Source organism: Mobula hypostoma, chromosome 28 (genome assembly GCF_963921235.1).
Source record: "Mobula hypostoma chromosome 28, sMobHyp1.1, whole genome shotgun sequence".
Classification (NCBI taxonomy): domain Eukaryota; kingdom Metazoa; phylum Chordata; class Chondrichthyes; order Myliobatiformes; family Myliobatidae; genus Mobula; species Mobula hypostoma.
The window spans coordinates 33,104,553-33,131,723 of record NC_086124.1 but is presented as its reverse complement, the minus strand read 5'-3'; the positions used below and the strand labels follow the sequence as shown (position 1 = coordinate 33,131,723).

General features: G+C 48.1%; 1 protein-coding gene across 9 annotated transcripts in view; it reads left to right on the top strand.

Annotated features, from left to right (window-relative positions):
- The window catches only part of LOC134339016 (cyclin-dependent kinase 17-like), a 130,642-nt gene extending 106,017 nt beyond the window's left edge, over positions 1–24,625 (top strand). For 4 of the 9 annotated variants that reach the window (XM_063035267.1, XM_063035262.1, XM_063035266.1 and 1 more), the window contains 10 exons: positions 2,005–2,067; positions 2,859–2,982; positions 9,834–9,954; positions 12,541–12,638; positions 12,778–12,883; positions 13,006–13,048; positions 15,536–15,626; positions 19,048–19,125; positions 20,728–20,841; positions 22,089–24,625. In XM_063035267.1, the coding sequence (XP_062891337.1) occupies positions 2,005–2,067; positions 2,859–2,982; positions 9,834–9,954; positions 12,541–12,638; positions 12,778–12,883; positions 13,006–13,048; positions 15,536–15,626; positions 19,048–19,125; positions 20,728–20,801 (798 nt within the window). In that variant the 3' untranslated portion in view covers positions 20,802–20,841; positions 22,089–24,625. Of the gene's footprint in view, positions 1–2,004; positions 2,068–2,858; positions 2,983–9,833; positions 9,955–12,540; positions 12,639–12,777; positions 12,884–13,005; positions 13,049–15,535; positions 15,627–15,840; positions 19,014–19,047; positions 19,126–20,727; positions 20,842–22,088 lie in introns of those variants that run through there. The other 5 variants (XM_063035268.1, XM_063035265.1, XM_063035261.1 and 2 more) reach the window with 3 other exon arrangements.
- The last annotated feature ends 2,546 nt before the right edge of the window (positions 24,626–27,171 follow it).

Here is a 27,171-nt window from a genome sequence, read left to right as displayed (position 1 = left end):
TTCTGGATTTTTTTTTTTGGTTAATCACATCAAGTTCATACCCCTTCAAGTAAGCAGTGAAGCCCTCAGTTATCGGTTCTCTTACAGCTGGAGATTTTGCAGCTTGTTTTTCAACTTTGGCCATAGTTTCAGTGTGTTCTCAATCGTAGTTATTAGGATTGCAACCCAGTCACAATGGAGAATATAATTACAGAGTTACACCCAAAATAGAGCCCACAGACCGAAATACAGCTGTGCCCAAAATAGCATTGACCCAAAAATTAAATGAAGCCAGCCTGAAATATTTTAATAGAGCTGTGCACAAATTAGATTCAACCCAAAATATTTTAGCACAGATCTGCCACAAATAACAAATTAATATAGAGTTGTCTTCTCACTCTTAAACTTAGTTCAGATGGTGTACTGAAGCAGCATCAGACCATTTCTCCGAGAATTCAGGAATGGAGGATGTTCTTACCTCCTGTTAGGGCTGCACTAAAAGTTCCTTCTTTGTCCAAAGAATTTTCAAACTCTCTCATGACCGTCCTGTTCGTGATGCCAAAATTATCGATGCACAGGTTCTTTTAGGAATCCAAGAATGAGTGAAAGCTTGTTGCTTTGCGATTGTTTATTTAAAGTTTAATCAAAGGAACAGAATCACAGGATATGAAACTAAAGGTAAGAACCTTAGGAAAAGACAAAGACCAGATGGTCATCTTTGTAGAAACTGACACTTTTGTACCAATAAAAAACCACATTCCTGAGGCATAACATGTTTACCACTTAGCTAATGAAGAATGAAAAGGTGATAAACCATTATATTACTTTGCCACCTGTGGTGGTGGTGGTCTCTCGGGGTCCGAGGAAGACTAAACGTTGTGCAGTCATCTGTGGATACATGTGGCTTCGGAGGCCGAAGCCCAAAGCACCCATGCGGTTGCAGGTTGGACATGGAATGGCGGTTGTTAGAACAGGTGCATACACAGCTTTGTGGCGTGGGTCTCGTGCTGCTGCAAGGCGCTGATTTCGGTCATCCTCAAAGTCAGATGCAGCTTTCCTGGTCAGGGCACGCCACGCAGCCCTGTCAGCTGCGGACGACTCAAGTTGTCGAGGCTGGAGGTCTGCCCATTTGATGTACGATTTCAGATTGTCTTTGAATCTTTTTTGGGGGCGGCCCTGATTGCCACCAGTAGGTGGAGTCTAACACTATGTATGTGAAAAATACAGGTTAAAAATACAACTTACTGAGTATATTCTAGTGTGTCAACATCTTGGAGGATCTATCCCGTACCCAATATAGCAATGCAGTTACAATGAAGATACAACAACAGCAAAACACAACGTTAGGACTTTGATGAGATTTGGTATGTCACCAAAGACACTCACAAATTTTTACAGCACCGTGGAGCACATTCTAACTGGCTGCATCACCATCTGGTATGGAGGGAGGTTGGGGCACTGCACAGGGTCAAAATGAGCTGTAGAAAGTTGTAAACTTGGTTAGCTCCATCGTGGGTGTCAGCCTCCCCAGCATTCAGACATCGTCAAGGAGCGATGCCTCAGAAAGGCAGAATCCATCATTAAGGACCCCCATCACCCAGGACATGCCCTCTTCTCATTACTACCATCGAGTAGGTAGTACAGGAGCCAGAAGTCACACACTCAGTGACTTAGGAACAGCTTCTTCCCCTCTGCCCTCTGGTTTCTGAATGAACACTGAACCCGTGAGCACTACCTCACCACTTTCTTTTCTCTTTTTGCACTACTTGTTTAATTTAACTATTTTATACATATATAAAATTCTTCGTTATTTACAGTTCTCATTATTATATATTGCAATGTACCGCATAACAAATTTCACGACATTTGCCGGTGATATTAAACCTGATTCTGATTCTGATCAGCCATGATAGACTCAATGGTCTGAATGACACAATTCTGCTCTGACATTTTACGAAGTTTGTGAAGGAATACCATCCCCTGTACGCTGAACTGACACTTGTTTCCATTGTTACCTACCTCCAGGATAAAGACTTGAAACAATATTTGGAGGATTGTGGGAATGTCATAAACATCCACAATGTAAAGGTGGGTACGCAGCCAAAAGAAAGAGATTTGAGATTTCAGGGTTACCTGTTCGTTGGGGTTACCAATGTGAACGTTGGGAAATGGGACAATAGCACGATGGGAAAGGGGTTTGAGATTTCAGAGTTACCTGCTCATTGGGGTTACCAATGTGAACGCTGGGAAATGGGACAATAGCACAATGGCAAAGGGATTTGTTCAGGGTTACCTGCTCACTGGAGTTACTGGCGTTAACACTGGGAAATCGGGTGAAAGTGTCCTGACCACAATGGGCTTCTCTGCACTACTCCAATGAGCAAATATCCCTGCAAATACCGGCAGTGCTAATTGAGAAAGATTATGGAGAAATTAGCAAATGCCATACTGATTCTGTATTGTTTCTGCTGTGGGAGTACGTGATGGGATAATGTGGAGGACCCTCTCTGTGTCTGACCCCAGGAGTCTGTGATGGGACAGTGTGGAAGAAGTTTCACGTTGTATCTAACCCCAGGAATGTGTGCTGTGATGGTGTGGAAGGAACTTCACTCTGTGTCTGACCCCAAGAGTGTATGATAGGACAGTGTGGAGAGAGATTCACTCTGAGTCTGACCTCGGGAGTGTGTGATGGGATGGTGTGGAGGGAACTATGTATCCGACCCCAGAAGCGTGTTATACGATGGTGCAGAGTCTAACCTGTGCTGAGACAGACCTAGCAATGATATTCCACGGCTGGACGACCAAATTAACTCAGAAGCAGATTTTACTGCAGCAGAGTTGTGTGGCTGGGTTGACTGATATTGTGTGTGTTCTCGCAGCTCTTCCTGTTCCAGCTGCTGCGTGGCCTGGCGTACTGCCACCACAGAAAGGTGCTACACCGGGACCTGAAGCCCCAGAACCTGCTCATCAACGAGAAAGGAGAGCTCAAGCTGGCCGACTTCGGTAGGTGAAGGGCGGGTCTTCACGACTCAGCTACTGTGGACACCTAGTGCATGTTGCATGGGGCAGATCTGCACTATATACCCCTCACCTCCGCTCCTGGACAGGGGGTCTGGCTCACAGGCGACTCCAGCCCTCTGTCAGAGTTGCAGTGAACTGCCTACTCTGTGGGCCTGCTCACTCGTCTGTCAGCGCATTCGCAGAGGGGATAAGGGTCATCTCTATTTGCCAAATGCATTCAGAATTTGGTGTGGTGTATAGATCAGGGTGCAACATGCAACGAAAGACAACAGTGTTTAATCATTATAAAGAATTTAAAAATTAAATAAAAAGTAAAGATAGAAGTACAGGCAGTGTGTATAAATAAATAAATGGTTTTGGTTGACCATTGACTCCGACGATGACAGGAAACCTGTGCAGGAGAGTTTTTAAAGCGGAAAAGCCGTTGCACTGGGGCTATTCCACTCTTAACCTCAGAAGTCCGACTGCAATGGTACAAACAAGTGTCACACAAACTGGGGTCTTCCTTGGTGGCAGTGGCTGACCATGACGTCTTCTGTGCCGCGTCACGCCCTTGGCTCACCACAGGGCATTGCCGTCCCACCTTTCTGGCCGTTGGATCTCACTGTAGATCTCATCCGCCCAGTTGGCCAGGGCTGACTTTGCATGCTGGGATAAGCACGTCTCTATCTCACTGGAGTGCGAGGCCGCCACTACCCTCAGCTGGCTTAGCCCGCCTGTCGAAGCAGTGGACCGGACTGTGGCCACTGTCATATGCAAGCCGCTACTTAGAGCCACAGGTGAGAGTTGAGTGTCTGAGACCAAAGGTGAGTGAGCTTCCTCAGAAAGAACAGAACAAGCCTCTTCACCAGAGGTGCTTCCCCTCCCTGGACACTCCACACTTTACTTTATACTTTATACTTTATACTTTTTTGTTGCCAAACAATTGATACTAGAACATACAATCATCACAGCGATATTTGATTCTGTGCTTTCCGCTCCCTGGATTACAAATATTAAATACTAAAAGTAGTAAAAATTAGTAAATATTAAACATTTAAATTATAAATCATAAATAGAAAATAGAAAAATGGAAAGTAAGGTAGTGCAAAAAAACCGAGGCAGGTCCGGATATTTGGAGGGTACGGCCCAGATCCGGGTCAGGATCCGTTCAACAGTCTTATCACAGTTGGAAAGAAGCTGTTTCCAAATCTGGCCATACAACTCTCCAAGCTCCTGAGCCTTCTCCCGGAGGGAAGAGGGACAAAAAGTGTGTTGGCTGGGTGGGTCGTGTCCTTGATTATCCTGGCAGCACTGCTCCGACAGCGTGCGGTGTAAAGTGAATTTACACCCTAAATACGAAATGTATTTATAATGCAGTGACTGCGGTAATAGATGGAGGGGCTGGGGGAACTAAATAGAATGGTTGATCAGATTAACTGCCTAGGGAGAGAAATTTGTAAGATGATGTGAAGTTTTTAATAGCCGTATAGTGCATTCTAGAAGAGAGCTTTTGGAAGAGGCATTTTGCACGGTGGGTGGTGATCGCAATGATTTTTCATGCCTACCACTTTGTCCTGGACACGTGTAATCCTGCAGTGGTGGTAGACTGCAACCAGTGACGTCTTCTGCTGAGTCGATAGCACAGTAACCAGGAACACTGGGATGGGACAGCAAGAACAGACAGCACTCTGACGCGTTGGTTAGCGCAGTGCTTCACATTGCCAGCGATCGCCCCTAGGGGTTTGACTCCCTGCCACTGTCTGTAAAGAGTTTGTATGTTCTCCCCATGACCGCATGAGTTTCTTCAGGGTGCTCTGGTTTTCGCAAGCATTGCAAAGACATTCAGGTTACTTGGTCACGGGTGTGATTGGTCAGTGCAGGCTCAGTGGGTTGGGAGGGCCTGTTAACATGCTGTATATCTAAATAAATTAAAAATACTAAATAACAATCCGGTACTAGTGGGCAACACAGTAGAGTAGCAGTTTAGAGTAGAAGCCTGGCAACACTTGCAGACTGTCACCAACATAAAACTTATCTCTCTGTATATTTTGATGTACAGTTGACAAACATACCACAAGACATAGGAGCAGAATTAGGCCTTTCAGCCCATCGAGTCTGCTCCAGCATTCCATCATGGCAGATCCCAGATTCCACCCATATACCTGCCTTCTCGCCATATCCCTTGATGCCCTGACTGATCAGTAAAAGATCAACTTCTGCCTTAAATATACACACAAACTTGTCCTCCACAGCATTCCACGGATTTACCACACTCAGGCTAAAAAAAATTCCTCCATAAATCTGTTCCAAAGGGTTGACCCTCAATTTTGAGGCTGTGCCCTCTAGTTCTGGATAGGAAACATCTGCTCCACATCCACCCTATCCAGTCCTTTCAACTTTCAGTAGGTTTAAATGAGATCAACCCCCCCCCCCCACACACATTCTTCTAAATTGCCAGTGAGTACAAGCACAAAGCTGCCAAATGCCCCTGATATGTTAACCCCTTCATTCCCAGAATCATCCTCATGAACCTCCTCTGGTCTCTCTCCAATGACAACACATCCTTTCTGAGATATGGGGCCCAAAACTGTTGACAATACTCCAAGTGCAGCCTGACTAGTGTCTTATAAAGCCTCAGCGTTATCTCCTTGCTTTTATCTTCTATTCTCCTTGAAACAAATGCCAACATTGCATTTGCCTTCTTTACCACAGACTCAACCTGTAGATTAATCTTCTGGGAGACTTGCACGAGGACTGCTAAGTCCCTCCGCACCTCTGATCTTTGAACCTTCTCCCCAATTAGGTAATAGTCCGCACTATCATCCCTTTTACCAAAATGCATTATCATGCATTTCCCAACACTGTATTCCATCTGCCACTCTTTTGCCATTCTTCTAATTTGTCTAAGCCCTACTTCCTCAGCACTACCTACTCCTCCACTTATCTTTGTACCATCTGCAAACTTTGCCACAAAGCTAACAATTCCATTATCTAAATCATTGACAAACAATGTGAAAAGTAGCGGTCCCAATACTGCCTTCTGAAAATCCAAGTAAGTGACATCTGCCGCCTCTCTTTGTCAACCCTGTTTGTTATTTCCTAAAAGAACTCTAACAGATTTGTCAAGCAAAACTTCCCTTTACAGAAACAATGCTGATTTTGTCATATTTTATCATTAGTCTCCAAGTACTTTGAAACCTCATCCTTAAGAGTAGACCCCAATGCTTTCCCAACCACTGAAGGCTGATTGACCTATAATTTCACTATATATATTTTGCCTTCCTCCCATCTTAAAGAGTGGAGTGACATTTGCAGTCTTCCAGTCCTCCGGGTCCATGCCAGAATCACGTGATCTTGAACGATCATGATCAATACCTCCAGTATTTCAGCAACCTCTCCCAGGACTCTGGGATGTAATCCATCTGGCCCAGGTGGCCTATCTACCTTAAGACCTTCGAGTTTGCCTAGCACTTCTTCCTTGATAATAGCAATGGCACTCACCCCTACTCTCTGACACTCACAGACCACTGACATACTGCTAGTGTCTTCCACATTGAAGACTGATGCAAAGTACCCATTAAGTTCATCTGCCATTTCTTTGTCCCTCATTACTACCTCACCAGTGTTATTTTCCAGTGATCCAGTATCAACTCTCACCTCCCTTTTACTCTTTTTATAAACTGAAAAACTTCTCGTATCCTGCTTTATGTTATTGACTAGTCTGCCCTCTTATTTCATCTTTTCCCTTCTTATAGCTTTCTTAGTTGTCTTTTGTGAGATTTTAAAAGTTTCCCAATCATCCAACTTCCCGCTCACTTTTGCTGCCTTACATGCCTTTCCTTGACTGTTACACAGTCCTTCGCTTCCTTTATCAGCCACAGTTGCCTACCCCTGCCATGTGAGAACTTTTTCTTCTGTGGGTCTTATCTATCCTGTAGCTTGTGAACTATTTCCAGAAACTTCAGCCATCTCTGCTCTGCCATCATCCCCGCCAGTATCCTCCTCCAATCCACCTAGACATGTGGGTTATGCTTTTCCCTCTCAAATTGCAGCGTGAATTCAATCATATTATGATCACTGTCTCCTAAGGGTTCCTTTATGTTAATAAGATCTGGGTTATTACACAACACCCAACCTAAGATAGCTTTTCCCTGAGTAGGCTCAAGCACAAGCTGCTCTAAAAAGCCATCTTGTAGGCATTCAACAAATTCCCTCTCTTGCAATCTGACACCAATCTGATTTTCCCAACCCCCTTGCATATTGAAGTCCCCCATTACAATTGTGACATTATCCTTATTACATGCCTTTTCCAGCTCCCTTTGCAATCTCAGCGCTGCATCTTGGCTACTATGTGGAACCCTATATATGATTCCCTTAATAGTTTTTTCACCTTTGCAGTTTCTTAACTCCACCCACAAAGATTCAACATTCTCTGACCCTATGTCACCTCTTTCTAAAGATGTAATTCCATCTCTTACCAACAGAGCCACACCACCGTCTATACCTGTCCTTTCGATACAAAGTATATATAGGCATCCGTTAGTCTCGTGAGACCATGGATTTGCGCCTTGGAAGGTTTCCAGGGCGCAGGCCCGGGCAAGGTTGTATGGAAGACAGGCAGTTGCCCATGCTGCAAGTCTCCCCTCTCCACCCCACTGATTTTGTCCAAGGGAAGGGCACTAGGGCCGATACAGTTTGGCACCGGTGTTGTCGCAGAGCACTGTGTGGTTAAGTGCCTTGCTCAAGGACACAACACGCTGCCTAAGCTGTGGTTTGAACTAGCAACCTTCAGATCACTAGACCGATGCTTTAACCACTTGGCCACACGCCAACACAAAGTATATCCTTTGATGTTAAACTCCCAACTATGCCCTTCCTTCAGCCAGGACTCAGTGATGCCCACAATGTTATAACAACCAATCTCTAATTGCACCAGAACCTGGGAGGCCGCTAGGGAGCAGAACTATTAACCTGAAGTTGAATGAGTCCCATTAGAAAAAGGAGCAGAATTAGGTCATTGGGCCCATCAAATCCGCTTCACCAGTCAATCATGGCTGATTTGTTTTTTCACCTCCTCCGCGTATTCTGAACTCCCTTACCAATCAAGAACCAATCCATCCCAATGATCTGGCTTCCATAGCTACCTGTAGCAATTAATTCCATAGATTCACCACCCTCTGGTTAAAGAATTTCCTCCTCATCTCCATTCCAAAGGCTGTTCCCTCTGGTCCTAAATTCCCCCACTGTAGGAAATATCTTCTCCATGTCCTTTCCTTCACTACCTTGGAACTTGAAGTTTTAGACCTAATTCTGCTCCTGTGTCTTCTGGTCTTATGTCCGTATCCTTCTCATTTTCTGCATGTTCATCTAAGAGCCATTTCAACACCTCCAACACCCCTGGTAGCACATTCCAAGTACCTACCTCTCTGTGTCAAAAAAAACCTACCTCTGACATCTCCCCTAAAATTTCCACTGCTCACCTCTTCTGGTACTGGCCATTGCTGACCTGGGAAGAAGTCTCTGGCTATCCACCTGCTATCTGCCTTGTATCATCTTGTACACCTCTGCTAAGCAGCATCTCATCCGCCTTCTCTCCAACTAGGGAAGCCATAGCTCGCTCAATCTTTCCTCATAAGACATGCTCTCTAGTCCAGTCAGCATCCTGGTAAATCACCACTGCACCCTCTCTAAAGCTTTACTTTACTTTACTTCACTTTATTGTCGCCAAACAATTGATACTAGAATGTACAATCATCACAGCGATATTTGATTCTGCACTTGGTGCTCCCTGGAGTACAAATCAATAGTAAATATTAAAAATTTAAATTATAAATCATAAATAGAAAATAGAAAAGGGAAAATAAGGTAGTGCAAAAAAACTGAGAGGCAGGTCCGGATATTTGGAGGGTATGGCCTAGATCCGGGTCAGGATCCGTTCAGCAGTCTTATCACGGTTGGAAAGAAGCTGTTCCCAAATCTGGCCGTACATGTCTTCAAGCTCCTGAGTCTTCTCCCGGAGGGAAGAGGGACGAAAAGTGTGTTGGCTGGGTGGGTCGTGTCCTTGATTATCCTGGCAGCATTACTCTGACAGCGTGTGGTGTAAAGTGAGTCCAAGGACGGAAGATTGGTTTGTGTGATGTGCTGGGCTGTGTTCACGATCTTCTGCAGCTTCTTCCAGTCTTGGACAGGACAACTTCAATACCAGATTGTGATGCACCCTAGAAGAATGCTTTCTACGGTGCATCTATAAAAATTAGTGAGGGTTTTAGGGGACAGGCCAAATTTCTTTAGCTTTCTCAGGAAGTAAAGGCACTGGTGGGCCTTCTTGGCAGTGGACTCTGCTTGATTTGACCAAGTCAGGTCATTTGTGATATTGACCCCGAGGAACTTAAAACTTTTGACCTGTTCCACTTGCGCACCACTGATGTAAATTGGGTCGTGCGGTCCGCTACTCTTTCTGAAGCCAACAACCAATTCCTTCGTCTTGCTGACGTTGAGGGATAAGTTATTGTTTTCGCACCATGCCACCAGGTTCTTAATTTCCTCTCTGTACTCAAACTCATCATTACCCGAGATACGGCCTACAATTGTGGTGTCATCAGCAAAGCTTCCACATCCTTCCTATAACGAGTCGGCCAGAACTGAACACAATATTCCAAGTGTGGTCTCACCGGGCTTTAATAGAGCTGCAACATTTACAGGCTCATGAACACAATTCCCCCATCTAATGAAGGCCATAATTCCTCTTTACAACTTTGAGGGATCTATGGACGTGGAACCCAAGATCCCACTGTTCCTCCACCTGCAAAGAATCCTGCCATTAACCCTATATTTGTTCTTGTGTTACTTAGGGTTGGCCCGGGCAAAGTCGGTTCCGACTAAAACCTATTCAAACGAGGTGGTGACTCTCTGGTACCGGCCCCCAGATGTCTTGCTGGGATCCACGGAGTACTCAACACAGATAGATATGTGGTGAGTAGAGAATTAATACATTGACAGTTGTGCAGCCGAATGACCAGTGTGACAGAGACTTAATACATCAGTGCAGGTCTTTCAATACATGGGTGAAGCCCACTGTTGATGATTACTGATTTTTCCCATTACATGGATGGTGATGTTCACCTATGCAGTACAATACCAGTTCTGACACTGTACAACACTGGGGTACAGTACCGGTGGGGATGGGTCTGTCACTGTACAACACTGGGGTACAGTACCGGTGGGGACGGGTCTGTCACTGTATAACACTGGGGTATGGTACCGGTGGGGACGGGTCTGTCACTGTATAACACTGGGGTATGGTACCGGTGAGGACGGGTCTGTCACTGTATAACACTGGGGTATGGTACCGGTGGGGACGGGTCTGTCACTGTATAACACTGGGGTATGGTACCGGTGAGGACGGGTCTGTCACTGTATAACACTGGGGTATGGTACCGGTGAGGACGGGTCTGTCACTGTATAACACTGGGGTATGGTACCGGTGAGGACGGGTCTGTCACTGTATAACACTGGGGTATGGTACCGGTGAGGACGGGTCTGTCACTGTATAACACTGGGGTATGGTACCGGTGGGGACGGGTCTGTCACTGTATAACACTGGGGTATGGTACCGGTGGGGACGGGTCTGTCACTGTATAACACTGGGGTATGGTACCGGTGAGGACGGGTCTGTCACTGTATAACACTGGGGTATGGTACCGGTGAGGACGGGTCTGTCACTGTATAACACTGGGGTATGGTACCGGTGGTGTCAGGTCCATCACTGTATAACACCGGGGTACGGTACCGGTGGGGACGGGTCTGTCACTGTATAACACTGGGGTATGGTACCGGTGGGGACGGGTCTGTCACTGTATAACACTGGGGTACGGTACCGGTGAGGACGGGTCTGTCACTGTATAACACTGGGGTACGGTACCGGTGAGGACGGGTCTGTCACTGTATAACACTGGGGTATGGTACCGGTGGGGACGGGTCTGTCACTGTATAACACTGGGGTATGGTACCGGTGGGGACGGGTCTGTCACTGTATAACACTGGGGTATGGTACCGGTGGGGACGGGTCTGTCACTGTATAACACTGGGGTACGGTACCGGTGAGGACGGGTCTGTCACTGTATAACACTGGGGTACGGTACCGGTGAGGACGGGTCTGTCACTGTATAACACTGGGGTACGGTACCGGTGAGGACGGGTCTGTCACTGTATAACACTGGGGTATGGTACCGGTGGGGACGGGTCTGTCACTGTATAACACTGGGGTATGGTACCGGTGGGGACGGGTCTGTCACTGTATAACACTGGGGTATGGTACCGGTGAGGACGGGTCTGTCACTGTATAACACTGGGGTATGGTACTGGTGGTGTCAGGTCCATCACTGTATAACACTGGGGTATGTTACCGGTGAGGACGGGTCTGTCACTGTATAACACTGGGGTACGGTACCGGTGAGGACGGGTCTGTCACTGTATAACACTGGGGTACGGTACCGGTGAGGACGGGTCTGTCACTGTATAACACTGGGGTACGGTACCGGTGAGGACGGGTCTGTCACTGTATAACACTGGGGTATGGTACCGGTGAGGACGGGTCTGTCACTGTATAACACTGGGGTATGGTACCGGTGAGGACGGGTCTGTCACTGTATAACACTGGGGTATGGTACCGGTGAGGACGGGTCTGTCACTGTATAACACTGGGGTATGGTACCGGTGGGGACGGGTCTGTCACTGTATAACACTGGGGTATGGTACCGGTGGGGACGGGTCTGTCACTGTATAACACTGGGGTATGGTACCGGTGAGGACGGGTCTGTCACTGTATAACACTGGGGTATGGTACCGGTGAGGACGGGTCTGTCACTGTATAACACTGGGGTATGGTACCGGTGGGGACGGGTCTGTCACTGTGTAATACCAGGATGTGGTACTGGTGGGTATGGATCTGTCACTGTATAACATCGGGCAGAGAGAGGGGGAATCATTCTTGGGAAACGGGGAAGGGAGAGGGGAGGGAGTGGGAAACACCAGAGAGACATTCTGTAATGATCAATAAACCAATTGTCTGGAATCAAATGACCTTGCCTGGTGTCTCAGGGCTGGGTGTGTCTGCACCTGCACCATCCCTCACCCTCCCCCTCCGCCCCAGGCACCTCTTCTCTGCCACCTGTCCCACATCGCTCCCTCTGTGCTCTACCCTCACCACTCCCAACATCCTTTCTCCCACAAGATTTACAGACTCGCTGTCCGCTCTATGTTGACAAATACAGTACTATGGAAAAGTCTTAGGCACCCTAGCTCTATATATACCTCTGACTTTTGCGTAGTACTGTATGTCAGTGATAAATAAATATGAATCTGATTGAAGGGTGGGTGGGTGTTGTTACTCTGCATGGGTTGTGTGTGTCGTGACAGAACAACAGGGAGGGGAATGGGTTGAAGATTGGATGAGGTAATTATGCAGTACACAAGGCCGCTCTTCTGCGGATTTGATTCCCTTTGAACACCACGTGTTGTGTTTGTGAGACTAACTCTCTGCTTGTTCCACTGTTTCAGGGGTGTGGGCTGTATATTTTATGAGATGGCCACGGGGCGTCCGCTGTTTCCTGGCTCCACCGTGGAGGAAGAATTGCATTTTATATTTAGGGTATTAGGTGAGAATCCAGCTGCCGTCCCTCGAGTAGTCTTCACCTCAACCTTACCCCCACCCCCCTTTTACCCCTGCCCCTTCAGCCCCTGTCACAGACTGAAATTCCCAGTGACCACCAGCTCTCCCCATCTCTGTCCTGTCAGGAACACCGACAGAAGCGACGTGGCCCGGGATCCTGGCCAACGAGGACTTCAGATCGTACAACTACCCCAAGTACCGGCCAGAGCCTCTCGTCAATCACGCACCCAGGTACATGCCAATGCCCAAGGGGCCACTCCCCACCTCCTCGCACCCCCCCCCCACCCTCAGCTTAATTGCAAGGGTTTGGCCTTGACTGCACTGGCCTGAATAAGCACCTTTCTCTCTTGCAGACTGGACCCAGAGGGGCTTGATCTCTTATCAAAACTACTGCAGGTAAGGAGAGAACTTTAAATGGTGAATTGGTTGATTATTGTCCTGTGAAAAAAAACCTGGTTTTGCATGCAGTTATTTTACAACATGGTAAAACAATAACAGAATGCGAATAAAGTGTTAGAGTTACAGAGAAAGTGCAGTGCAGGCAGACAATAGGTACAAGATCATGAGGAAGATTGTGAGGTCGTACCCATCATCATCATCATATGCTGTGTTGTATGAAGTAGGCGATCACGGTCTTTCTTGTTCTTGGCAAATCTTTCTATAGAAGTGGTTTGCCATCACCTTCTTCTGGGCAGTGTCTTTACAATACTGGTGACCCCAGCCATTATGAATACTCTTCAGAGATTGTCTGCCTGGCATTAGTGGATGCCTAAATACCTAACCGAGACTTGTGATATGCACCAGTTGCTCGTACGACCATCCACCACCTGCTCCCATGGCTTCGCGTGACCCTGATCGGAGGACTAAGCAGGTGCTACGCCGTGCCCCAGGATGACCTGCAATCTAGCTGAGGGAAGGAGTGCCTTACACCTCCTTTGGTAGAGACGTATCTCCCCCCTCACCATCCTTATCGTACTAAGGAACCACTTAATAGTCCGATAACAGTAGGGTAGGTGCTGTCCTTCAGCCTGGTGGTACGTGCTTCAGACTTTTGTATCTTCTGCCCAATGAGAGGTGAGGAAGAAGAGATGATGTCTCGGGTGAGTGGGGCCTTTGATTATTCTGGCAGTAAGAAGTGTAGACAGAATTTATGGAGGAGAGACTGGTGTCCATAATAGGCTAAGCTGTGTTTGCAACTCTCTGCAGTTTCTGGCAGTCATGGGCAGAGTAGTTGCCGTACTGAGCTGGGATGCATCTGGATGGGATGCTTTCTGTGGTGCATAGATGAAAATTGATGAGACTCAGTGGGGATATGCCGAATTCCTTTAGCCCCTGAGGAAATAAAGGTGTTGGCGAGACTTCTTGGCCGTGAGATCAACATGGCTATTGGTGATGTTCATACCTAGAAAGCTGAAGCTCTGGTGTAACAGCGTACCTGTGATGCCACTTCCATGGTTCAGGGAATGCGGTGGTCCCTGGGTGTGGGGACTGGTGTGGAGAGTCTGCTGTAATGTTGCCTCTTCAAATAGTGAGTGGTTACCATGGGACAGGTCACTGCTCATTCAGTCTGACTATGTGGCAGACTTCAAGCGCCCCGCTCTATGTTGAAGGTACCGGGGTGGGCATGTTCTCATCTACTAGACAGGCTGTGACTGCAGCTCTCTGAGTCATCTCTTGTCCCAGATAGGATGCTTTCAGTAAAATTTGCTGAGGGTCAAAGGGGGCATGCCAAGTGTCTTTAGCCCTGCACTATCTCTTCTCCAGATGGACCCGGGCAGTTGCCCTGGGAGTGTGTTGAGGGAACTCAGATCTTGCCATACTTGGATGGAGGATACGGTGACAAGTACTGAGCAGACCAAGTACTGGGCCATTGAACTCAGAATCCAACTCAGGTGATGTGGGAAATTAAATTCAAGTGGTTAAATTGTCCCACACCACCAGGTTCAGGAACAGTTATTACCCTCCAACCATCGGACTCCATCAGCATAGACAACTTCACTCACCTCAACTCTGAACTGATTCCACAACCTTAGACTCACTTTTAAGGATTCTATAACCTCATGTTCTTAGTATTAATTATTTTATTTGTATATAATAATTATTTGTTTCTTTTTGTATTCACATAGTTTGCCTGCTTTTGCACATTGGTTATTTGTCAGTCTTTGTGTGTAGCTTTTCATTCATTCTACTGTGTTTCTTTGTTCTACTGTGAACGCCTGCGAGAAAATGAATATATGGTGCATATATGTACTTTGATAATAAATTTACTTCAAACTTAAACAGGGTGGTGAGCATGCTTAAAGTAAGCTGTGGGATTTTACCAAAAACCCAGCTTACTGGATGATGGATGATTCCAGACCCACCCACCTGTTTAAGGACAAGTGTCAGGGACACCCTGGGGCACCCACTTCTGACAGATGGGTGAATCGGAACACTGGGGACCAGAATGCGCCAGAAGCCTGTTGTTTAAATTATCGCTAAGCTCTAGATTTAAAGTTACTACATACATCCAAACATATAGTGAAATGATAACAACAACTGCGGGATGTAGTGGCCACATTCCGGCTCCAACATAACATGTTCACAATGCTCGTCAGAACAACACAGAACACAATAAGCAACAAAACAACAACAGCAAAACAAACCCTATTCGTCCCTCCCACACACAGTCCTCAAACTCCAGACAGGCCTAGAGGCCTACGGGTCTCCAGTCTCCAACAACAAAACAAAACAAGGTAAAAAAAAAACTCACACGTACACACACTCTCTCACTCTCAAAAGGAACTGCTTATATCCTATACAGTTTATGAAACACTGCAGGGAGCACAGCAAGTGTGAGCTCATCAAAGCCCTTGATAACTGAGCCATAATTTTCTCTCCCAGTTTGAAGGGAAGAAGAGGATTTCAGCGCAACAGGCCATGAAACATCCACATTTCCACAGCCTGGGCGAGCGGGTCCACAAGTTACCTGATAGTGAGTGCTTCCTGTATTACTGATCCTCTGTCCCTGAATTGTGCTGTATTCCTTACCCTGTCTCTTTCTTCCAAATTGTCTTGTAATGTCCTGGTGCTTCCAGGGAAGTTTGCGCATCACAGCAGTGTGGCTGTTAGTGTTTCAAAGGTACATTTAATGTCAGAAATGATACAACATACATCCTGAACTGCTTTTTCTTCGCAACCACCCACAGAAACAGAGAAGTGCTCCAAAGAATGCCGGCTGGTGACATAGTGGCATCAGTGCCGGACTTCAGAACGAAGGCTCCCGAGTTCGAATCCAGCCGGCTCCCTGGCACGCTTTCCATCCGTGCTGGGTTGAACATCGAGCTAGCAACTCGACCTCATAAAAAAGAAATTGCCTGCTACAGAAACATAAACAGCAAAAAGTTGATGGCCTATGCTCTCTCGTGAGTTTGAAAGGCAATTTCCTTTTTCCTCCAAAGAATGAACGACAGTTAAATGTTAGACCCCAAAGTCCCCTCCCCAGCTCCCCTCCCTCCTGCGTGTGAGTGGCAGCAAGCAATAATCCCCCTCCCCCCACCAGCAAAAACAAGCACTGGCACCCGCCACCAAGCACTCAAGCATGAGCAAAGCAACAGCAGACACAGAATTGCAGTACCCCAAGGACTTCATGTTTCACCTGGTACTCGACATACCACAGGCTCTCTCTCTCACTCCCTAATAAGGGAGAAAGAGCTGTCTCTTTTTTCACAGCGAGCAGGGAGACATAACAAACAACTCGCTGGTTTACGATGTTAAAAATCCGTTACGTTGCTTTTTTCGAGTCTGTGCCCAAAGATCTGGGCGCACAGCCGTAGATATTCTGACTCCCCCAACGACACACAGGTCTCCTGCCGTGACACCGACCTTCAGTCCACCTGTCTCCAGAGCCCCGAACTCCTAGACCTCCAAAGCTGAGCTGGACTTTTAGGCTGAGCTCTTGGCATGCCGAACAACGGCCAGTTATGAAACCCCGAGAGCGGGTCCCATTCCTACAAAGAACCATACTCAGGGGAAAATAAAGATATTAAAGATGGAAATAGAGCTGTTTCCAAAGATGCAAGGAAAGGGGTCGCCGTTTAGCGCCATCATCACTCTGCTCTGCCTCCATGTAACTATAACAGCGCTGGCAAGACAGGTTCAATTCTTTCCGCTGTCCGTAAGGAGATTGTATGTTCTTCCCGTGACTGTGTGAATTTCCTCCAGCTACTCTGGTTTACTCCCACATTACAAATACGTATGGGTTAGTAGATTAATTGGTCACATGGTGTAAATTGGGTAACGTGTGCTCATTGAGCCAAAAGGGCTTGTCACCATGCCATCTCTTTAAAAATAAATAGGAATATGGGTCTCGGACTCACCTCGCCTTCCGCTGCTGATGGAAACACTCCTTGTGTCAAAGCCCCGCTCTTCAGATGATGTAGACGTGCACTACTCTTCCTGCTGCAAGGAAGTGAGGCTTCTGATAAGTGTGAGGTGGTTCATTTTGGTAGGTCAAATATGATGGCAGAATATAGTATTAATGGTGAGACTCTTGGCAGTGTGGAGTATCAGAGGGGTCTTGGGGTTCGAGTCCATAGGACACTCAAAGCTGCTTGCGCTAATTAACTGTGGTGAAGAAGGCATACGGTGCATTGGCCTTCATCAACCGTGGGATTGAGTTTAAGAGCTGAGAGGTAATGTTGCACTATATAGGACCCTGGTCAGACCCCACTAGGAGTACTCCCCCACTATAGGAAATATTCTTTACATATCCACTCTATTCAGGTCTTTCAGTATCCGGTAGATTTCAGTGAGATTCCACCCCCCACCACCCCCAAACACCTCGTCCATAAAAGATAGCACAGGCCCAGAGACGTCAAACGCTCCTCATACGTTAAGCCCTTCATTCCCAGGACAGAGATGCATTTAGTGCACATTTTCAGTGTAAGTGTCATTAGTAGAACATGCGAGAAGAGGAGAATTGTTTCTTTGGAACCAGTTAGGTTATGGACGTCCCCTGGAGGAGTTCCCCATTAGAAAATGGGGCTACAGAGGAGATAGATTGTACGAAACATTAGAATCGGGTCGATTATCACTGACATGTCATGAAATTTGTTATTCAGTGGCAGCAGTGCAGTGCAATTATTGTAAATTACAATAAGAATATATTAAAATGCAAAAAGAGAGCAAACTAATTCAGTAGTGTTGATATATTCATGGAAAATTCAGAAATTTGACGGCGGAGGGAAGGAGCTATTTCTAAAACATCTAGTGTGCACCCTGAGGAACCTGTACCTCCTCCCTGATGATAGTTATAAGAAGAGGGCAGGCCCTTAATGATAGATGCTGCCTTTTTGAAGCATCACCTTTTGAAGATGTACTTGATGCATGAAGTCGGTGGAGTGGACAATATTCAGGGATTCATCTTCAAATCTGAAAGAATTCGCCACAGCTGTCACCGACTTCACCAAGACCTGTGTAGGTGTACATGTGCCTTTGAGAACATACAGACATACTCAAACCAAAGTCGTGGATGAACCAGGAGATCCATGGTCTGCAGAAGGCTAGATCTGTGACATTCAAGACCTGTGTGATCCAAAACTATACAAGAAATGCAGGTACGACCTATGGAAGTCTTTTTTAAGAGTGAAAACAAATATTCTGATTGAAGTTAGAGAGGGAATCAGATGCACATCAGCTCTGGCAGGGTTTGCAGGCCATTACTTCCTACAAAGCAAAACCTAACATCATAAATGCTGTAATGTTTCCCAGATGAGTGCAATGCCTTTTATGCTCACTGAAAGGGAGAATAAAACTGGAGTGATCCTGTGATCTCTTGTCTTGGAGGCCGACGCCAGGACATCTTTTATGCGGGTGAACCAACTCTCGCAAGGTGTCAGCCCTGATGATGTACCTGGTAGGACACTGAAAACCTGTTAACCAACTGGTGGGAATGTTCAAACGCATCTTTAATCTCTCACTGCTGCCGTCAAAGGCTCTCACCTGCTTCAAAAGGCAACAATCATATGATTGCCCAAGAAGAACAGGGTGAGCTGCATCAATGTCTATCACCCGGTAGCACTCACATCTACTGTGATGAAGTGCTTTGAGAGGCTGTTCATGGCTAGGATCAACTCCTCCCTAAGCAAGGACCCGGACCCGCAGCAATCTGCCTATTGCCACAATAGGACTACATCAGATGCAGTCTCACTCTCCACCTGGCCTTGGATCACCTGGATAAAAGGTGATAGAAAGTCAAGGATCATCTGTGTGCCAAAGATCCCACGAAGGGTCTAATATCGCCCTGTTCCGGGTTGGGCTGTGTCTCCCTTCGGGAGGAGCGTGGAAGTGTCTACTGGGCTGCCTGACCTTGTCCTCTCTGTTGTTTTCCTCCCCTCCCCCACCCCCCACTGCAGCTACGTCAATATTTGCACTAAAGGAGGTCGAGTTACAGAGCGACTCTGGATACAGATCAACCCTGCTCCCCGAATCTGGTGCGCAAGCTGAAATTACGAGGGTGCCGGGGGCGCATCAGTAAGGTGGGGGTGGGAGGGGCAGAATTTCAGGGAGAAGGGGAGCAATGGTCGTCTCCGCTCATCATTGCGTGCAGACTGCTTCACCGGAACACCACACTGCAGGAGGGGGAATGGAGGGAACACCGCACTGTGAGAAGGGTGTTGAGGAGGGAGCACTGCACTTTGCGGGAGGGGGTGGGGAGAGGTAGTGAGGGAAGAATGCTGCAATGCAGGAGGGGAGCATGAGAGACAGTGAGGAGAGAATGCCACGCTGTGGGGAGAGATTGCCGTGCTCTGTGAGGGACAGTGAGGAGAGAATGCCAGGTTGTGGGAAGGACAGTGAGGAGAGAATGCCACACTGTGAGAGGGACAGAGGGAAGAGAATGCCATACTGTGGGAAGGACAGTGGGGAGGGAGCACCGCGCAGCAGGAAGTTACGGGTGGCTTCGAAGTCCAGACTGGTCAATATTGCCACTTGCAGGCAGCAGGCAGCACCAGCATAGCTGGCGAGCAGACCCAGCCAAGTTACCCAATAGTTTTATTGAATTATTTATATAGTGACACAGCACAGATTAGACCCTTCAAGCCACATTGCCCCAGAAACCCCCAACAGACTCAATTAACCCTGGCCTAATCTCAGGAGAGTTTACAATTAACCTACCCACTACGTCTTTTGGACTGTGGGCGGAAACCAGGGAAAACCCATGCATTCCACGGGGAGGACATAGAGAGACTCCTTACAGAACAGCGGCGTATTGAACTCTGAACTGCGGAGCTCCACAAGCTGCAGAGGCATCCTGCCAGCTGCTACACCACCCTGGTGTTGCTTGTGTCCCCGTTGTAGTTTTCTGCCCATCAGGACCACGTGGCTGACCTGTAACTGTGGGAGGAAGCTCCTCGGCCATTTGTCCCCTCTCTTACCTCAGCCCCATGTGGATGATGTAGTAGAGGGAGGGGTGGTGTTAGTGTGGCATGGGTGGGCACTGCTGGGGCAGGGTGGACGTCCCCCAAATAGACCAGCTGAGCCTTGGGCCAAGCAGCAGCAATGCAGGCATCTGGGGTACAATTGCAGCTGAGGGGGCTCAGAGAGGGAGAGCAGGGTGGGCTGGTGTTCTGTTGATTGGTTTGCTGCTCACTATAAACTGCTGTTCTCTTTCTCCTCTCTACCTCTCCCCTCATCTCCTCTCTATCTCCCCCACCTCTACTCACCACACTCTTCCCCTCTTCCACCATCTCCATTTTCATCACTCCCCTTCCACGCTCCCTCTTCCTCCCCTTCCCCCTCTTCTCACCTGCCCTCTCTCCCTCCCCTTCCCCTTCACTTTCTTCCTCCCCATTTTTCCATTACTCTCCTTCTCTCTACTCCACTTTCCACTGCCTTTCCCCTCTCCCTCCCCGCCCCTCCCTTCCCCATCCACCTCCCCTCCCTTTCCCCTCTCCCCTACCTTTCTACTCTCCCCTTCTTCCCCTTCACTTCTTTCCTCTCCCCCTCCTTTCCCCATACCCTTCCTCTTGCCCCTCTCCTCCACCCTCCCTCTCTCTCTGTCTCCCCCCCCCCACACCTCCCTCTCTTTCCTGTAGTCCCATCTGCTGGCTCTGATTACTTCCAAGCAGCCACTCAGATTCCAGCCCTCCATGAGCATGTTCTGTGCTGAGAGCTCTCCCCCCCACCAGCTGAGCCTGGCTCCTGCTCCGGTAACTACCTGCTTCATCCTCTTTCTCTCTTGTGCCCTCTCTCTCCCGCACAGCTAGAGCAGGGAGGGGCCAGAGCTGACCAGCTCTCATGAGGGGGTTGGGGAAAGAATGGAAGGGGAGGAGGAGAGTAGGGACAGGGAAATGTGCCCTCTCTGCAGAAGGCCGGTGACCCAAGTGTGAACGTAGAACATAGATCACAGTACAGGCATTTCGGCTCACAATGTTGTGCTGACCCTTTAATCTACTCTAATGCTTCCCTCCATTTTTCTATCATCCATGTGTCTATCCAGCAGCCTCTTAAATGACCCTAATGTACCACCACTGCTGATAGGGCGTGCCACGCACCCATCACTCTGAGTAAAAAGCAACAATCTCTGATATCCCCCCTATACCTTCCTCCAATCACCTTAAAATTATGTCCCCTTGTTGAACGAGCTAGGGCTCTTCTCTTTGCAGCAAAGGAGGATGAGAGGTGACTTGTTAGAGGTGTACACGATGATTGAATGGACAGCCGGAGACTTTTTCCCAGGACGGAAATGGCTAATCCGTGTGGATACAATTTTAAGGTGACACACACCAAATGCTGGAAGAACTTGACAGGCCAGGCAGCATCTATGAAAATGAATAAACAGTCGACGTTTCGGGCCGAGACCCTTCATCGGGACTGGAAAGGAAGGAGGAAGATTCCAGAATAAAAAGGTGGGAGGAAGGGAAGGAGGCTAACTGGAAGATGATTCTGGCATCTGGATTTCCAGCAACTGGAGACTTTCTCGTGTTTATAATTTTAAGGTGATTGGAGGGGGTATGTGAGAGGTAGGTTTTTTGACACAGGGAATGGTGGGTGTGTGGAACGCACTGCCAGAGGTGCTGGTAGAGGCAAGTACATCAGGGACATTTAAGAGACCCTTGTTAGGCAAATGAGATAGAAACAGGGCGGATTATGTATGAGGGAAGCATTAGATTGATCTTCTAGTAGGTTAAAAGCTCAGAACTACATTGTGGGCCAAAGGGCCCGTACTGTGTTCTACGTGTGTATTTAGCTATTTCCGTCTGGGGAAGTGTGGAAGGGTTAGCTGCAGCAGGATCCAGGTGCTTTCCACCTCTGGGTCGACATGCCCCATCCCGAGTGGCAGGAGCTTACAGGTAATGACCACCAGAGGAGGGGAGTGGGTGGGGAGGGGGGTAATTACTGACTCTGCATTCCATCCCAACTTGGCAGTGACCCTCCTCTCCGTCTCTGCTCGCAGCGAATGGCAGGAACAGAAGGCAAAGCATACTGCTCTGACACTTCACTACACCGAGTCCCACCCAGCGTCGTGCCCCCGTCAGCCCAGAACACAGAGGCAGCATTGATGTCCGGGCCCAGCTAGGAGCGGTGTGCAGGACTGACCACCAACTCCGGGTGGCAGACAAGAGTCTCAGCGAGTCTCCATCAGCCCTCGTTATTGTGTGTGTGTGTGTGTGTGTGTGTGTGTGTGTGTGTGTGTGTGTGTGTGTGTGTGCTTTGTCCCACCCTCACCCTCATCACCTTCCCCCTCACTCTGTGCATCTCCTCTCTCTCTCTATCTCTCTCTCTCTCCCCCGCCTTGCTCTCCCTCTCCCCTCTGTCACACCTCTCACTCTCTCATTCTCTCTCATCAACCTCCCTAATCTTTCTTTCTCTCTCTCTCTCCTCCTCCTCCCACTTTCTCCCCATCTGTATGGCTCTCTAAATCTCCCTCTGAATCTATATGTCTATATTTTCCTCTTCCTTTGCATCTCTCTCAACCTCAATCTCTTTATCCCTCTCTTTCTGCCTGTGTGTGTTTCTGTCTCTCCCTGCCCTCTTCTCTGTCCACGTCTCTCCAGTACACGTACTTCTCCGCTTGTCCGCCACCCCCCATCTAACGCAGGACTGCTGTTCACCTACAGAGAGGGGCAGCCCCCACCCCACAGCCGGGCTCTATGACACTCCTGCCAACATTTCCACACTCCTGCCAGAGGTGTTCTGTGCAAGGATTCAGCTCCAATATCTTCCAATATTTCAAGTTTATTTTTTTTTAATTTTTTTTTCTGTTTTTAGAAATATGAAGTGCGAACTTTGCAATGGATTTTTAAGGTTTATTTTTTAAACTCTTAACATTATAGTGCTGTCGTGACAAATCGTGAAGTAATTTGTTTTCTGCGCCGCGGAGAGTCCCCAGATTCGGGATTGGGGGCCTGTTGGGTTTTGGTGGGGATGGGAAGCTGGAAAGGAAGCCACACCATTTCACAAAGCTACGTCACACCATCCCGACCGCCACGCCCTGCTCTTCTCCCCAAACAGGAGGTAGAGAAAGGGAGGGCATGGAGACTGGAGCTGGCTACGCTTATCCAGGAACAGGAAGTCAGCGAGGAGGGTGATGCTGAGATAAGAGAGGCCTATGGAAGGTGGGACAGATCCCTTGATCGCCTAGGGCTCCTCCCAACCACGGCAACCGGGCGGAGGGGAACATGCTGAAGAGTGGGATGTCCAGGGCTTGGAGGATGAGGAGAGGAAACAAGGGAGAAAGCTGTGTCTCTTCCCGGGGCCAAGGTGCCCAGAGAGAGAGACACACACAAGAGGTGCTGGAGATCTTGAGTGACACACACAAAATGCTGGAATAGCATAGCCCGAGCCCCACCTCTCCCCCTCCCTACGAGCCCCTGGCTGATCCAGCCCCCTTCCTTGTATTCACTGCTGGAGAGGGAGAGAGGAGCCAGGCGCCATGTCTTTCAGAGTTGTGACCTGCTGCAAGCACTCCACTCCACCCCGCCCCACGTCCAGCCAACCAAACAACCCACCTGAATCCAGGCCTTGCTCATTGGGTGATGCTCAGAAGGTGCCCCAGGTTGTCAGGTGTTGTCGCCTTCCCTGCCTCCCGTGTCCACTTGCTTTCCCTGGGGACTGGACCTCTCCCCTCGGGGCAAAGCCAGCGTTCTCGCTGGAACCTGTAGTCTTTAACAGAGTGAGTGAGTGTGTGTGTGTGTGTGCACGCGCACGCGGGTACTCTGTGAGTGAGTGTGTGTGTGCACGCGCACGCGGGTACTCTGTGAGTGAGTGTGTGTGTGCCTGTGTATTCTGTATCTGTGTGTGTGTGTGTGCGTGCGCACGCCTGGGTACTCTGTGTGACTGAGTGTGTGTGTGTGTGCACGCGCACGCCTGGGTACTCTGTGTGAGTGAGTGTGCGTGTGTGCACGCGCACGCCTGGGTACTCTGTGTGAGTGAGTGTGTGTGTGCACGCGCACGCCTGGGTACTCTGTGTGAGTGAGTGTGTGTGTGTGTGCACACGCACGCGGGTACTCTGTGAGTGAGTGTGTGTGTGCCTATGTATTCTGTATCTGTGTGTGTGTGCGTGCGTGTGTGCCTGTATATACTCCCTACGCTCCCAACAGCCCTCGATGCCACGCTGTGATTTGGCAGCCTCCAACCCTATAGCGCAACACTAGTCAGCAGCGGCCTTTCACAGGCAGGCAACTGCTGCCATGTTGGGTGGAGAGGGAGCCTGGGAAGCTGGTTGAAGTCACGTAGCTGCTTGTAAATATAATAATCTCACACGAGGAGGGTCACTCCATCCCTGGCGACTAGTTTTATGTAGTTTTCTCTATTTAACACCATTGCTCTTGGAAACAAAAAAAACTTGAAAAACTTCAGTGACTTTTATGAGATTTGTTCAACACATTCTCCTGAGTAAATAGTTTCTGTTGAATGTTTCTTTTGACTTGTTGAGAAATGCAATATGTATAAAATTTAAAAATGAAGGAAAATGATAAAAATAAAAATTGCTGAGCAATCAGAGTTGTTTTCTCTGACAAAGGTCACAGACAATGTTCCCACAGCAAGGACCCATGAACTGCTTGGACAGAGGGAGAGTTAACTGCCCCAGGGCATAAAGGAGAGCTTCTAGTGGCCCAAGACACACACAATGATCGAACAGCTTCTTCCCCTCCACCGCCAGTTTTCTGAATGGTCAGTATTAGATTATGAGAACACTCAGTCCTCTTTTATTGTCATTTAGAAATGCATACATGCATTAAGAAATGATATAATGTTTCTCCGGAGTGATATCACGGAAAACAGGACAGACCAAAGACTAACAGTGACAGAACCACCTAATTATATAGTTACAATAGTGCAAAGCAATACCATAATTTCATGAAGAACAGACCATAGGCACAGTAAAACAAAAAGTCTCAAAGTCCCGAGTCGATCGACTCCCGAGTCTCCGATAGCAGGCGGCAAAAGGGAGAAACTCCCTGCCATAAACCTCCAGGCACCGTCAACTTGCCGATACCTTGGAAGCAGCCGACTCTGAGTCCATCCGTCCGAAAACTTCGAGCTTCCAACCAGCCTCTCTGATACAGCCTCCGGAGCGCCATCCTCTGCCGAGCGCCTTCGACCTCTCCCCGGCCGCCGAAACACACAAAACCGAGGATTTCGGGGCCTTCAGCTCTGGAGATTCCACACAGTAGCAGCGGCAGCGAAGCGGGCATTTCAGAAGTTTTCCAGATGTCCCGCTGTGCTCTCACGTCTGTCTCCATCAAATCAGAATTGTACTGAGTACTGAGATATATCCTAGGATCATCATCAGAGATGTAACCTGGGGTCATCGGGTGTTTTGGATCCAGGTGACCCAGCCAGGGTTGATCAGTCCCGAGTCTTATCCCAGCATCGGTCCACGAGTCACACCTCTTGATTCATAGCCATGTGGTGGTTCACTCAGTGGCCTCTGTGATGGTCCTGATGGTACTCCTCTTTGCTCTCCCCATAATGCCAGAGAAAGAGTAGGTTCTGCACAGTGAGCAGCCAGCAAAACCTCACATCCCACCTACAGGCTGGCATTGTGCCCACCATCCCTGTCTCTGACCCTACCAGCTCCTGGTATGAACCTCACATCCCAGCTACAGGCTGACATTGTGCCCACCATCCCTGTCTCTGACACTGCTAGCTCCTGGTATGAACCTCACATCCCAGCTACAGGCTGGCATTGTGCCCACCATCCCTGTCTCTGACACTACCAGCTCCTGGTATGAGCCTTCAAACAATACCTCATCATCATGAGAAGGTGACAGCTCTCAGTGATGGCAATGGTTCATTATTGCCACATGCCTTGCATACTGTTTATACACAGTGCACAGAGCTGGACCAAGAATAAAGTGTAACAGCTACAGAGAAAGTACAATGCAGGTAAACGATAAAATGCAGTTATCGGAACAAGGTAGATTGTGAGGCCAAGGGTCCATTCTATCGTACCAAGAGTTCTGTTGAAGAATCTGATAATGGGGGTAGAAGCTGTCCAGGACCCTGGTGGTATGTGCTTTCAGGCTTTTCTACCTTCTACCTAATGGAAGAGAAATGTCCAATGTGTGAGGATCTTTGCCTACACTGGCAGTTTTACCAAGGCAGCGAGAAGTGTATGCAGGAGGAGAGCTGGTTTCTGTGATGTGCCAAGCTGTGTCTACAACTCTGCAGTTTCCTGTGGTCTCGTGCAGAGCAGTTGTCGTACCAAGCCATGATGCATCCACATAGGATTTTTAGGATGGTACATCAATAAAAATCAGTATCCTCCTGAGGAAGCAGAGGTGTTGGTGATGAATGCTGTACTGCTCATCCTTGGATCAGTGCAGGTGGACACAACTAGAGAGGCAGAGGAGAATGTAAGTGACAAGCACCATTTTGTCCTTCGCAAACTGCCTGGAGGTGTCCCGTAACATGTCACCCAGCCTGTCAAAGTATGCAACGAAAAACTTATTTGCAGTGTAATCACAGGCACATAGCATCAGATACACAATATTCACAATTTTAAAAACAATAAATTATCTCAATTTTTACAAGAAAGAAAAATTAGAAAACAAAGTCTATTGTAGGACAAAGTGGTCACAGTGTTGCTAATCTGGTGCTTAGGGTTATGCAGTTGTTTCAAGAACCAAATGATTGAAGGAAGTTGCTGTTCCTGAACCTGGTGGTCCAGAACTTCAGGCTTCTGTACTTCCTATCAATGGGAGCTGCGAGAAGATGGTACGGCTCGGAAGGTGGGGATCTCTGATGGTGGACATTGCCGTCTTGAGGCACTGCCTTCTGTAAACACACCCGATGGTGGGGAGGGATGTGCCTGTGATGGTTTAGGCCAAGTCCACTACTCTTATAGTTTCTTACGTACCCGCACATTAGACTTGTCGTACCAAACCATGATGCAACCAGTCAGGATTCAGTTTGTGTTTCCCTATTTCGATGTCGAGAAAGCTGCGTTATGAGCTCTGTATGCAGTGTGCTCAATTGGAAGATGTACAGGTGAATTCACTGTTGCACCTTGAAAAAGTTTGTTTTTCTAA